The sequence below is a fragment of the Bidens hawaiensis genome, unplaced genomic scaffold (assembly GCF_021521415.1).
Source record: "Bidens hawaiensis isolate Kalapana, Puna unplaced genomic scaffold, B.hawaiensis_p1.1 tig00025091_1, whole genome shotgun sequence".
In the NCBI taxonomy this organism is placed as follows: Eukaryota; Viridiplantae; Streptophyta; class Magnoliopsida; order Asterales; family Asteraceae; genus Bidens; species Bidens hawaiensis.
This window is the reverse complement of record NW_027493990.1, coordinates 125018-140428: the sequence shown is the minus strand read 5'-3', so window position 1 is coordinate 140428 and position 15411 is coordinate 125018. Positions and strand designations below refer to the sequence as shown.

At 35.2% G+C, this 15411-nt stretch overlaps 1 protein-coding gene across 1 annotated transcript; it reads right to left on the bottom strand.

Moving 5' to 3' along the window:
• Positions 1 to 5997: 5997 nt before the first annotated feature.
• On the bottom strand, positions 5998 to 10161 carry LOC143570813 (sodium/calcium exchanger NCL2-like). Its single transcript, XM_077056361.1, has 8 exons — positions 9613 to 10161; positions 8192 to 8329; positions 7989 to 8045; positions 7682 to 7872; positions 7494 to 7577; positions 6652 to 6858; positions 6455 to 6567; positions 5998 to 6274 (listed from the first exon to the last, which is right to left on the bottom strand). Exons 1-8 carry the CDS (start codon positions 9998 to 10000, stop codon positions 5998 to 6000), a joined length of 1455 nt encoding a protein of 484 aa, XP_076912476.1. The 5' UTR covers positions 10001 to 10161.
• Between the last annotated feature and the right edge of the window lie 5250 nt (positions 10162 to 15411).

Genomic DNA, 15411 nt, shown 5'->3' with positions numbered 1-15411 from the left:
ATATTATTTGTTTCTAATATTTATTTATTTTTTGATTTTTTGTTGTATGAAATTTAATAATATACTTATGGTTTAATGACAAATTGTTTCACAAATAAATAAGATGTTATAACCCGGATTGAAAGCTATATGTGTTTGATGAAACCCAAGACCCGTTTATATTTTTTACTATAAAATTGGTTTTTTAATTATAACTAATATATAGCTTTTTTTTTAATAAATCAGATATTAATTTTTAGTATATCCCTACTTTATAGGATTATTAAATCAATTATTTGGTGAGATTAGTTTTTTATTTAATAGGATGTTATAACCCGTTTAAGAAATATACGGGTTTGATAAGATCCATGCCCGTGAATTCGGGTCAAATGCATGAAAATCCTCCATTTAAAAACCAAGCAAATCTGGTGACTCCAAAAAAATGGGAAGCGACCACGTCACGACACGTAGGATTTTTATGGTTTCTTTTATATATATTATAGATATATGTATATATATATGTGTGTGTGTGTGTGTGTGTTGCTTTCATATATCGTCTAACTTGTTTTCTAAAGGTTAACGGAGTTGGCGAGGTCGGTTAGTTTGGCTCATTATTTTTGGATAACCTAAGTTATATTAACCAGTCCATTTGCCTAGCCCAATTCCAAGCCCGTCTTGTAAAACCATCTGATCCTGTCCATCTATAAGTCCAAGCCCACCTTAAAAGCCCATCTCGCAAGTTAGATCTTGTAAGCTCATTGTATCCAGGCCCATCTCGCAACCCATATCTCGTAGATCCACCTCGCATGTCCATTTGGCCCACCCAAGCCCATATCGTGAGTTATCTCGCAAAAATTTAATTTGCGAGGGCCGTAGTTCGAATCCGGCTTCCCCATCTCGCACCAAGTATTTCAACCATTCCACAGTGGAATTTCCACCACCCAATCCTTATGCTATGATGTGTGGGTTAAAGTATGTGCGTTAAGTGTTCAATATTGTGTGTTTTACTTGTTTATATGTATCGAACACAAATACTTTGATAGGTTTTATGTTTACAGGTGTGCGGAGCTTAACGGAGCTTAAAGGAGCGAATTTGGAGCATTCATGGTGGAGTGGAAATGAAAGTAAAGATCCATGATAAGATAGAGAATTGAAATACGAAGACGTGGCTGCAAACTGGGAGGAAAACGGATTCAGTTCTGATGATTAACACACTCAATCGTTAAGTCTTTTGATTTACATATTTAACAAGAAACTGTTCAAAGAAGTTTATCAATTCCTTAACTTGTTGCAAAACCCGAACCCTGGAGTTTGGTTATTTTCATATTATTGTTTACAAACTACTCTTTTAAACCGCTTGACATCGTTTGTCCACTTAGTTAATTAATTATTAAGCATTAAACTTGATTAGCACTTTCCACTGATTTCCTGTGGATTCGACACCTTACTTGCCCTTGCTAGTAAAGGTATTTTACAAATGTTTTTGATTGACCTTTCGACATCGATTAAAATGGCGCCGTTGTCGGGGAATCAACGCGCAAAGTGCTAGTTTAGTGTTTTGTTTACTTTAGTTTTATTTTATTTTTGTCAGTTTTACGTTTGGTATTTGTGTGTCTCATGTGTGCAAGTAATTAAAGATGACGTGGAGTTGGGTCTATGACCCACATGAAGGATATAAGATCGTGGAGGACGATGACTCGTACCGTACACATACATATCATGGCCCACCTTCACCAAACTCTCAAGGCTTCTATGAGTCAGATAACAAAAGGAGCTTCAACCAACAGCATCGCAACATGCAGTACCAAGATTATTCATCGCCTCAATCTGATTATAATAGTTATTTTGGGTCAATAACAGGTAACCAAGAAAAGTCGTATCAAAGCAGTTATCAATCTGACAAGAGAATTAATGGTTACCAATTTGAGGATGATTCGGAGTATGATAGTGAAGGGTTCGATACGCCAAGTTTGGTAAGTTATCAAGATGATGAGGACTACTACTACCATGAACATCGTCAACCACTATACGAGGAAGTACCTCGATATTATGATCATGGTGGTACATATCAGAGAAATTATCATCAAGATCAAGAAGATTCCTCGGGTAACAAAGAAGAGTCGATTAAGGATGTGATGGAGTTATTGAAGCAAATAAATCAGAGGTTAGAACTCCAGGAAACGTCTAATGCTGCCCAAGATGAACTGATGAGTCAACTATTTGAAGATGTGGTCCAAATTAAACGAGATCAGGAGCAGTTGGTTAGTTATGTCGTGGTGAATGATGAGCTAATAAATGAGGCTATTGATCTTTCGGAGAATGAATTTGAGGAGGTGGCAGTGGAGAATAATACCACACCAATTCCTCTAGTTACTGAAAATCCAATGAATGCATTAGTTGCGGTTGCCGATGAGGATGTTGAGGGATTGGGTCTAGACCTTTTGGAGTATATAGTTGAATGTGTGGACCGAGTTGAAGACAAAGTACCTTTCAAGAAGAGGAAAGTGGAGGTGAAGGATAGTGGGCATAGTATTAAGAAATGGGGCCATATTGGTTCTTGTTCTTCTGATGTGTCCACCACAAGAAAAAAATTATGGACACAACACCTCAACTACCGAGCATACATGGGAAACTCGATTGAAAAATGCTCGGTTCGGCCCCGATCAGTATTTAATATTTTGAAGATAAGAAATAGTGTGTGGGCTCGACGTGTGAACTACCGGGCATAGGTTGGAAATTCTTAAGGTAAATATGCATTCGCACCGGCCCGCTTTGGTTTATCGGACATGCTGAACATGAAGAATGAAGTAAAACCGTGGTGTGTCAACTACCGTGCTTTTATAGGAAACTGAGTAGGTAAATGTTCCATGCGACCACCATAACCGCCAAATCAGGTAACGGTCTGGCTGAAGACCTTAACAAAAACTTAGCGCTGATCGGGAGGCAACCCGACCTTTTGTTTTGTTTTGTTTCTTTATTTTTGGTTTTCTTTTTGTGTGTTACTTTTTGTTTGTGTTTTGTGGTCAAAGTGAACCATAAGTGTGGGGAAGCTCATGGTGGTTTTGTCAAGATTCGGTGAAGTAGATATTGTCATATCATATTCAAGAAGTGTGGGTCAAGGTTGCAAAAGTACTCATCAGCAGGACCCGTTTGACATAAGAGATTTGAATCAGGTCCATGTGTCTCTTCCTATCTTTTATTTGCTGTTGACTGTTTAATAATTGTGTTATCGGTGGTCGGGTGGCGTGATGAACTTTCGGGTCGTGTGGTTGATGCTAGTGTCTATGCTTATGTTTGAACACTTTGTGTGTTTATTTTAATGGTATGCAACTTTATTTAAATCTGGAGATGGGTAATTGGTTGTCCCTTGAATTGCAATTGGTATGAATATCCCGTGTTTGCATCTGTTTTTGAAAATCTGAGTTACATTGAGGGCAATGTAAATCTTAAGTGTGGGGATGGAGAAATTAAAATTTTTTAGCCTTAAGAGTAGCTTGATTGTGCGCAAAAGCCAGAATTGTAAATTGTTAATTGTTAGTATTAATGCCAAGTAGAGGTCTTTGGTCATGGTCAATTTTTAAGCTTCTCGAAAGTCTTCCCATGCAAATGTTTTTCAAAAAGAAAAATTTAAATGAACCGTTTAGATGGGGATAACGAGTCAGGGGGACAGGAACACATGTTTCATGTCGGCAGCATAATTCCTCCGATATGTGTGTGAGTTGACCCAAATATATATAATACACATATAAGATATAATACACACATGTCATTGAGCACTTTCATTGATGTTCATGGATTACGGGACCGTAGTTGGCAAAATGCGAAAGTGATAGAGGCAATTAGGTTAAGCCTCGTCTGGATGAGAATGAGTGTGGGTACTGGGGGTTGGGGCCTCATACATTATATATATGAGGATGGTTAATGAGAGGGGCGGGGGTTTGGGTCCCTTAGAAAACCTTTCTTGGACTTATTTTTCATTTGGTTAAACCCGACATTATGTTACGAGACAATCCGGCTTACTAGGTTTATTTGTAATTGTATTTGTTTTTGATTTTGTATTTGTATTTGTTCCAGTATTAAGCATTACGTTATTATGCTTAAAAAAAGCCAAAAATATGTCTGTGTATATTCAGTTATGTATTCAGTAGTTCGTTTTTGTCAAAAAAAAAAAGTCAAAGAAAAGCTCAAAAAGAGTCAATGTTCTAGTCAGTATTGGTCGTGAATGAAAGTTCGTGAGTTTGTTTAGTTGTTTGGTCGTTGGAATAAATTAGTTAGTTGTTTATGTCAGTATTATTTAGTTTTTTTGTAATAAGCCGGATCGGATCGTTTGAGCTACTTTCAAAATTTCCTTCCATACCCTTACACTTGACCCTGTTACAACCCTTTTAAAACCTCTTGATTTGCATATGTATCAAGGCAGCTTTATGGATGAACATTTTCTTATGAGTGATACTGAGAGCAGAGTGATACTAGCACATCTTTTGCTAGTACAGATATTAAACCGAGAGGAGAGATTATATTATGAGGGGTATGACCATGTGTGCCTTAACCGGAAACAAAGTACACTCGTTTGAGCGGTTTCAAAAGTTTTAAAATGTATCATTAAATTATTTGGTGGGTTATCAACCTTGATAGTGTCAGTTCTTGAGAATCGGGTATGACCTTATACCTCACTAGTATTAATACTGATAATTGATGAACCGTCGATCGATGTGTATGTGTTGCATGAGAGTTTGCTTGAGGGCAAGCAAATGATAAGTGTGGGGATGAATCATTTTGATCGATGTCGGAAGGTCAATCAAAAACATTTATAAAATACCTTTACTAGCAAGGGCAAGTAAGGTGTCGAATCCACAGGGAATCAGTGGAAAGTGCTAATCAAGTTTAATGCTTAATAATTAATTAACTAAGTGGACAAACGATGTCAAGCGGTTTAAAAAAGTAGTTTGTAAACAATAATATGAAAATACCCAAACTCCAGGGTTCGGGTTTTGCAACAAGTTAAGGAATTGATAAACTTCTTTGGACGGTTTCCTGTTAAATATGTAAATCAAAATACTTAATGATTGACTATGTTGATCGTCAGAACTGAATCCGAACAATTGACACAGCTTAATGAAAATCTAATTGATAATCGATTTTACTTATTGAAACACAAAATCAATAATATGGTTAATGATAAACGGGTCAATGACGAAAGAACTTAATCCTAATTGTTGATTACCACAAATCAATAACTGACAAAAGATTAAGCAATCAATATATGAAAACCGTTTAAGCACAAAAGCAAACACAAAGAATTGATCAACCGAATGATTAATCAAATCCAAATCCAAAGTTTAAGTTTAGAATATCAAAACCTAATCATGCAACTCAAACCTACACCCGAAGATGGTTATGAAGCCTTTAGCCTTGCATCTTGATCTTCATGCTCTTGATTATGATGTTGGAGGATGATTTCATGGATCAATCGAATGATTAGAGTGTGTTAAGATGGTGTATGATAGCCTCCAAGACGTCCCCCAACTGATTATTATTGAATGGTTTCGACTTTAGGGTTTTTGGGCCTTAAATATGGAAGAAAAATCACCAAAATCCCTTTTTTCGTCAGACCAGACCGTAAGCTACGGTCTGGCCACCGTAAGCTACGGTCAGACCGTAGCTTACGACGGTCTGCCAGCATAAATCTTGTTTTCTTCATAGAATCTTTGTTTCAACCCCGTTTTCCTCCCCGTTTGCGGCCACGTCTTCGTATTTCAATTCTCTATATTATCATGGATCTTTACTTTCATTTCCACTCCACCATGAATGCTCCAAATTCGCTCCTTTAAGCTCCGTTAAGCTCCGCACACCTGTAAACATAAAACCTATCAAAGTATTTGTGTTCGATACATGTAAACAAGTAAAACACACAATATAGAACACTTAACGCACATACTTTAACCCACACATCATGCTACTTAGGGGCTGTTTGGGTAAGGTCTGGGTAAAACCATTCAGATGGACATGTCTGATTCGTTATGGACATTTTTTTTCTTTCATGATGTTTCTTACCCGCATGTTGTCCTGCGGTCGCATTTGTAAATTACGTGAACTGAGCCATTTCTTAATTCCTAATCTGAATTCTCTTTTATCAATATTTCCATTTCTGTCAGTGTCCAAATGTCTCATTATGATCTCCTGTATCTCGCTAGCTACCACCATTGTCTCCTTATCGAGGTCTTTGACAATGAAGGTTTGCAGTTCAGTTGGTGTAATATATCCATTACTGTCTGTATCGATGTCATTAAATAATCTGAAAGTTTAATACATAGTTAGACCCTAAGGATAACATTGTCATATATTCATAGCAGAGAAGTGGCAAGATGGGTGGATTGGGTAAAACTTGAACCATATCAGATAAAACGTAACCGAAATTGACACGTTCAAAAGTAGATGAGTTACAATTATCACCTCTAAAGACATACCAACATACCTCTCTATGGCCGAATCATCTAGTATTCCATCTTCATTAACTAATTTCTTCTTCATCATAAGTGACATTAGATCTATCAATTTGTTTTTATCTTTTAGCAATAGTTCCCGGACCTGGAACACAAAACCGAAATGCATCATTCACGGATAACACATACCACAAACTTGTTTTCATTTAGTTTATTATGTGACCCTTACCTGATTGTACTCAATCTCAGTTTCTTCATTTAACGAACGTGGACCATCCAAAAACTTTTTTGTGCCGTCAAGCCAGTCTTCAAACTTTTTATAAAATTCTCCCTTCTTCATTGTTTCACTTGTAGTCTCTGGATTGTTGAATATTTCCTCTATCTTTTTTTGTCTCATCATCAAATATTTTTCCCTGTCTAACATAAGTCTCTGTACCTCATAAAATGATACATGCATTTCTGAGATAGTAAAAACACATATCTGAGATCTGTATTAATAGTATAAACATATATCTGAGATCTGTTAGTGGTTATTGTTATTGATACGAGTCATACGGGTTCCAACAAGTGGTATCAGAGCTGTTGGTGCTCATACACTTGATTTGGTTTGATATTGTTATCGTTTTTATTAATTTTTCTGTTTAAGCGTTTTTGAATCGATTTATGGTTAAATTGTTTGAATTATGGACGGATTGGATTGAGTTTGTGTTGGTTAAGGTATTGGCTACGTTCGGATAAGTGGAATTGAGGTTTGATTGAGTTTATGTTGTTTGGTATTGATTTCGGTTTAAGTCCGAAACAGAGTATTGTTATTGGATAAATTGGTTGAGTAATTGAAATCGTTCGGTCACGAGGTTGTGTGTACTGGATTTGGAATTAGATTACGAGGAGTTTGATAGGTAATTTGTGCGATTTGGTTGAGTAACGAGGTAGTATTACAGATTTGGTATTTCTGGGTTGATCTTCATAATTTCTGGAAAATTATGTTGAATGTTTGAAGATTTGAAGATGGACGTAATTCGCTATCATCTTCCTGGTGATTCGCTATATGTCTAACATAAGTCTCTGTACCTCATAAAATGATACATGCATTTCGACTTTTTGTTCGACTTCTGCATACTCCAGTCTCCTTTTCCATATCCGTGAATCATTACGCTGCCAAAAATAACGTCCCAACACAGAAAAATCAATAATTTAGAAATATAACTTTTGACACATTTCTGAAAACTTAATATTTTTTAATAAAATCATGTGTGTACCTGATAGTAGAAGTATGAGATCAAGCAAATTAGCGAAGCAGAAAGAGAGACAAATAGGACAATCTTGTATTCTTCACTAGAATATGATAAGCCAAATACACTAGGCAGTAAGATGATTGCAAACGGTATAAGTGAAAAGAACATAAACTTGGCATGATAACTTGTTTCGGCATCTTTAAGAACACCAGAACCTGTAAAAATATACATATAATTTGGTTCACATTAATAAAACTACATGATTTTTAAGCAGATTCATGCTCATAGAAAATCTTAATGACAATAATTGTTAAGATAGACGAGTGCGAACCACTTAATAATTGTATTGCTTGATTTCCAATATTCTTTTGAGCAATGGTCTCTGCATCTCTATGATCACCTGACATTTAAAAGATATACATATAGTTAGGTTCATATCAATAATCCTACATGCTTTTTAAGCAGATTTATATAGGTTCTTCAAATGTGATAATGACAAGAACTCTTAAATTAAGAGAGGTGAGGAATACAAACCAGGGAATTTTTGTGAGCCACAAATGAAGCATGTTCCCCATAGAAGTGTAAGAAGTAATATGGACGATCCAGCTAGCAATCCCGCACCAGTAACTACGTAGTCTTGCGCTTTTTCATGACTACAGGACAGTCCAGTTGCTAAATATCAAATGATCAAGGATGGACTTGTTAGAATATAATGGAGAACACACACAACACAAATATTGGCCTTTTATTAGTTTTGAAAAATAAACACATTTTATTATGTTCAAAAATGCAAGAACCTGGCATAGTGTTGCCAAAGCTATTACATTACTAATCTGGTACTAACAGGCATCAACAATTACATTGTTCGATTACTAAATCTGGCTATAATTTGTCATGTGAGGCGGAATTACGGGAGGGTCAGGAGGGTAGGCCGGCCAAATTCATAGTATACTCGAATACTCGGCTAACAATTTTTTGATTTGTCTCCTATAAAGCCTTGAAGACGAAAAAGAAAGAAAATGTTCAAAATTTTCCGATAAACTATAAATGGGAAAATGGAAAAATGTACAAGCAGTGTAAATAATATAATGGTTTACCGTGGGCTTTTAGCCTTTTGGTTAAGACAGCCTGGCCCACCTATTAAAAGAAATCTAATTTTTCACTATTGTATTTTATTTTATAGAGAGAAGTGTCATTGAAACTTTTTGTTTTTCTTAAAGTATACATGATGCAGGTAATTTATTTTTCTTTTGGTTTTAGTTTTGTTTTCTTGTTTTTTTAAACTATTTATATTATTAAAACTTTTTAATTAAATTATCTACCAATGCTGATCTCATATGTTAAGATATTTAATTAAACTATTTAAATTTAGATACTTAAACTTTTAATGCAAAGCACTAAATTCATTTTATCGTTTATGTGAGGTTATTTATTTAAAATAGAAAAAACAAATAACTATGTTGCATTAATTTATCATTTTATTTGAATTAAGATCTCTTATTTTTCTTTACTACTTCTTGTCTTTTATAATTTTGTGTAACTATGTTGCAAATTAGTTTTAACAGTATATCATGTTTGAAGGATTTAAATAGTACGTGAAGATGTAAAAAAGAATTATAACGTGCCCCCCGTTAAAAAGCTCTGGTTTCGTTGCTGGATGTCTAATTTAAGTAAGATATTATCTGTTCGGGTAACATACAAAATAAACATGCCAACCCACCTTTCAGCCCCTTTAAAAGTAGAGTAAAATAATTTTGTAAGGTAGGGTCAACCAGTTTGTTACAACCCCCAACCTGTTTATTCCCTTTTACAACTACATAACAACTCATTTACAATCAGCTAATTACCAGTTTGAGTCACTAAAAAATGGACTAGCTTGGATGGTTACACACAGTATGTATTACAGCTAAATCTAGTGGACGGTTGACTAGGAGAACATGAAATAGAGAACTTACCAAGAAGTATCAAAGAATCTGGTAAGGAGTCAAGAAGCTGAGAAAAACATGAAACCAGAAAGTTTTTGCCAAGGAAGCGGAATATTCGCCCGTCACCACCAGCATAGGATTCACCATGATATAACAGATACTCATATATCACAATGAGAAAGATATGACTTGGGATATTGGTTGAACATGGCAAAAAGCCATACATTAGCTTACACTCCTCTTCAGAAGAATCCATTCCTTTGAGACGTAGAATGGATTCATCCACGCGACCATTACTCACACCATCGGACACCAACTCCGCTTCATTATACTGCAAGTGACGACTTACTACTTTGCCTACTAAAAGGAAATGAATTAGTGCAGAACACAATGCAATTTTGGCAAATAGTTTTCCCATTTTGAAAGGTTGTAATTGAGTTAAATGAAACGGTGTATAGACATTGTGCAATATATAGAGCCATTAGGGATCCCTTGGAGTTTTGAGAGGAAGAAAGTCAACGTTTACAATTTCTTTTGGTCCACTCAGGAAATCATAAAAATTAAAGAAACGAATTAATTAAGAGAAGAATACTTTTGTAAATCTTCCTTGATTCAAATATTATATAGAAGTCATATATGCAAATTGATGACTCATAGTTTCTTTCATTCTTCTAACCTAATATCTAAGTGCACGTTCCTTTCATTAAAGAGTACAGATGTATAAACGAAATAAAATATGTATTAGTACACATGGAGATATAATTTTCTAAGATTTTAGTGGTGTGAACTTAGTAGGTAAGAAACTCAACTATTCATCATGTCCACTAATCTAGTTTTAAAAAAATGGGGATGATAACTTGAAAGAGGTTCAAAAATGATCCAAAGAAAGATGAAGAAACATGAACAGAGCATATTAATTAGTATTCATTTGTCTAACTTTAACCGAATAAACGATCAAAACGCAAGCAATTAACTATAAATGCATTTCTTGTTCGTTAAAAAAATGAGCATGTTAGTGCTCGGTTAAGCTTATTTGTTAGTAATATAAACGATTGGTTCATGAGCGTAAATGAACAAAAGCAAACAAGCATAACTTGATGCTATTCATCTTCATGCTTATTCAAAATATCTAAGGACCTTTGTAAAATGGATTAAAAACTGACAAAGGGTATAACTTGAAATTGTGTAATATGGGGCGAGACTAACCCATTTAAGACCCGTTTCAGTAAAATGGGTTAAAAATTGTGAGAGTGGATGGGGTGTATAAAATGAAGAAAAGAACTTGTTAGTGCACGGTTTTGCGTCTATAGTCTTTGTATTTATCGTTAACGTTTTTATTTATGTTTAATGTAATAAATAGTTTGTTTATTAACTAGTTCGTTAAGTTATAGTCTAGTTCGCTAGGGGATGTTAGCGAAATAGACATTAAATGTATTCTCTCCTGATTCGTTAGGGGATGTTAACGAATCAGGGGATGTTTCGCTAAGGTTATGTATGTAACGAAGGGGAGGCTGGTTCGCTAGGGGATGTTAGCGAACCAGATCACCTTCTATTTATAGTGAACTCCTGTTCACGTTTAAGGGGGTTGAAGAGAGTTTTTGAGAGTTAATTAACGAATGGTTGTCCAATCTCTCTATCAAGCTTCACACTAATCTTATACAGATAATATATTGATAATAGATACACATATATAACACCGAATCAATGTTAATTATGAGCTAGATCCTTAATCGTATTAATAGTATAAACACATATCTGAGATCTGTTAGTGGTTATTGTTATTGATACGAGTCATACGGGTTCCAACAAGTGGTATCAGAGCTGTTGGTGCTCATACACTTGATTTGGTTTGATATTGTTATCATTTTATTAATTTTTCTGTTTAAGCGTTTTTGAATCGATTTATGGTTAAATTGTTTGAATTATGGGCGGATTGGATTGAGTTTGTGTTGGTTAAGGTATTGGCTACGTTCGGATAAGTGGAATTGAGGTTTGATTGAGTTTATGTTGTTTGGTATTGATTTCGGTTTAAGTCCGAAACAGAGTATTGTTATTGGATAAATTGGTTGAGTAATTGAAATCGTTCGGTCACGAGGTTGTGTGTACTGGATTCGAAATTAGATTACGATGAGTTTGATAGGTAATTTGTGCGATTTGGTTGAGTAACGAGGTAGTATTACAGATTTGGTATTTCTGGGTTGATCTTCATAATTTCTGGAAAATTATGTTGAATGTTTGAAGATTTGAAGATGGACGTAATTCGCTATCATCTTCCTGGTGATTCGCTATATGTTTATTCGTGATTATTCGTGATTCGTTATCAAATTTGTTACTTAGTTACCTTGTTCGTTAGCCAGTTCGTGTGAGTTATTGGTTCGTGTTATCTAGTTCGCTATCTAGATTAACCGATTCGTGTGACACGTGTTCTTCTTGGGATTTGTGTCCTAACAACCTTTGCCACGTGGCATAAGGTGTCAGAGTTTGTTACAAACGGTTGTAACAACCTGATTCGTTATAGTTGATTCGCTATCAACTGTAGCTGATTTGTAATCTTAATTCGCTAAGCATTCCTTAGTGATTCGTTACTGATTATCATCTGATTCGCTAAACTAATCCTTTGTGATTCGTTTGGTCAATTCGTTAAGTTGACTTGTGATTCGTTGAACCTTCATCTCATTCGTTATCTGTTTCGCTATTTGGTCAAACTTAACCGTGTTAAGAGTTGATTCGTTAAACACTGTTCATAGTTCGCTATAACTGTTCACAGTTCGCTATAACTATTCACAGTTCGCTATAATTGTTCACTAATTCGTTAAGCTATTTCACTATTTGATTCGTTAAACACTTAAATTTTCAAAGATGGCCGGTATGTATGCATTAGCTTCTCAAAACATGTTGATGCAACAGATGTTGCAACTTGATACCGAGATAGGTTCGCATTCTAAATGTCCAAGATTGATGAAGTTCGGTGACTTTTCCAAGTGGGAACCTCGGTTTCGTGCACATTTGGGATCTGTTCATCCTGATTGCTCTTACTGTCTTGATGAAGTTTATGTGGCACCAATGATTGGTGATGATACTATTGAGTATACTCCTAAAGCTGTTTCTCAATACTCACAAGAAGAGAAGAAAGCTTTAGAACTCGAGATAAAAGCCTATTCTACTCTTACCATGGCTTTACCCGAGAATATCTTTCATCAAGTGGGTAGTATAAAGAGATGTGCTTCTTTATTTCAACACTTGCGTATGAGAAGCATGGGAAACACTGCTGAGAGTAAGAAAGTGATGCTCAAGTTTCAGTTTCGAAACTTTAATCTACTGAAGGGAGAAACAGTTGAAGATATGACTACTAGATTTAGTCATTTAATTGCTGAAATGGACAAGATGAAAATGGAAATTTCTGAAAGGGATAAAATTGACACTATTAAAAGTGTGCTTCCAAGTTCTTACTCAACATTTCTAATGGTTTTGAAAGAGAATGACTATTTTGTGAATGAAGACTTGACGGCACTTGAATTTCTACAAAAGATCGAAGCTAGAGAATACGATCTTAAGTGTCAAAAATCCTCCAAAGAAAATCAAGATCCAGCTTTCTACGGTGGAAGTATGCCTCTTAGTTCAACGATCTCTCCAATCACTGCTTTTCTTACTCATGCTGCAAGTGAACAAGAATCAACTATGTTGAATGATCCAAAAGTTTGTTTCTACTCTGCTGGTAATTCGAGTGGTTCTGGAAGTTCAACTAATACAAATCCATTTGCTACACCACCTAGTGTTAATATGAAGGAAGCTGAGCAAAACTTTGCTTTTATGACAGCTTTTATGTCTTCATATGAAAACTTAGTGAGTAGTAGGATTGCCACAAGTGATTTAACAGATGAGGACTATGATCAGAAAGATCCAGATGATCTAGAAATCATGGATTTAAAATGGAACATGGCTATGATCGTCCTTAAAGTTAAAAGATTCATGCAGAGAACTGGAAAAGATCTTCCAGCTTTAAACAAAAAGTTGGGTTTTGACAAATTAAAAGTAAAGTGTTATAATTGTCAAGAATTTGGGCATTTCGCGAAGGAATGTGACAAACCAAGAAAAGAATACACTGGTCCTCATGGTCAAAGTCAAAATGCTTCTACACCACGAGGAAGTGATACTGAAAAGAAATCATCTTCTTCTACAACACAAGCAATGTTAGCAGATGGAACCGACTGGTCACAACGGTTACTATGCAATGAGGTTCAAGCAAATTTGGCTATGTTTGGGTTACATAAAGATTGTCAAGATGCAGGTAGTGAGATGTCTTCTGATAATGATTCTGGATCTGATTCTGACGACTCTTGCGACAAGCCTTCCGAATCAATGTTTGCTTGCATGGCCAAAATCAATGAGGTTAGTAATTCTATTTCTGCTACTTCATCTGTTAAGGTATCATGTGTTGATTGTGAATCTAACAAATCTATGTTAGAAGCTTTGAAAAAACAAAATGATAGTCTTATACAAGAAATTGCTTCTCTGAAAGATACTTATCGACAATCTCTTGAATCTCAAATGAGATCTCGAGAAAAGATTGAAGCATTGTCGACAAGTAACCAAGATCTCAAAGCCGAGTTATCTGTGAAAATGACAATTAATGACCAAAAGTTTCAAGAAATATTGAAACATCGTTCAAAGATAACTGAGCTTGAAAATGAGGTTCTTGAGTTGAAGAACAAATTGGGGAAATTTAGAAATTCATCTTTTCTGTTGAATGAAATCATTGAGGTATCTGGAAAACAAAAGGATTCCAAGAAAGGTATTGGTTTTGTTGAAATTCCACCACCTTTCCATAATGATTATAAAATTAATCCTTTTGCAAGAAAAGAAAAGGATTTGATTCAAAAAGAATCTGTGATTTCTGAAAAACCTAAATTGGTTAAACCTGAAATTTTCAAACCCCAAGTTACTCCTCAAAAACCTCATGTGGAAAGTAAAAAGGTCTTTGTTGAAAATGTTGACAAAGTGATTATTGAAGATGTGTTTGAACCTGAGATAATTCACAAGAATAAGAACATTCCAAGTTCTAATCATATTCTTTGCGAACCTCAAGAGTTTGAGGAAGCTGTGTATGGTTCATTAAAATCTCAAGTGAACAAGGAAGAAACTGTGAAAACCAAACCAGTGAGGGCAAAGAAGTCAGTTAAACCAAAGATTTCTGACGAGGACTTAATTCGTTTCATTAATCCTCCGAGTTCTAAGTCTTCATCGGCTAGAGTTTTTAAGTTAAAAGGAATGGATATGATGTTCACTGAAAAAGATATTCCAATAAGTATTATCAAACCTGAACTTATTGATAGTTTTTTTGTCAATGAAACTTCAAAAATTCAAGAACTTGAACGTGTGTATGCTCAAGCAAAAACATTAGTTCAATCTGACCCATTGACTAAGGCAAAACAACTTTAAAACAAGCTAAGAAAATAGTTCGCTATAATTGTTCTAATTTAGATTTTTACTTAATGAAGAAATCTGAATTATCTGATGAGTTTGCTAAGAGCATGACTAAAAATGTGAGTCATCATCAAACTTCTGGGTCATTCATTCCAAATACCTCGCAACAACATCATGTAGACATGCGAAGTTGTTTCTTATGCGGTCAACTTGGTCATGTTGCGAGGGATTGTAGTCAGAAGTATCAGCAGAATCTTCATCCTTTTATCAAGGACCATTCCAAACCGATTCCTGTGGTAAAGGAGATTTTTAAACGACCTGTGTCGTATGCTGATGATACTCATATTATGTTCTCTAATGTGAATCCTCGTAAGGTGGTTCATGTTAATGAGACTCATGGTCAAG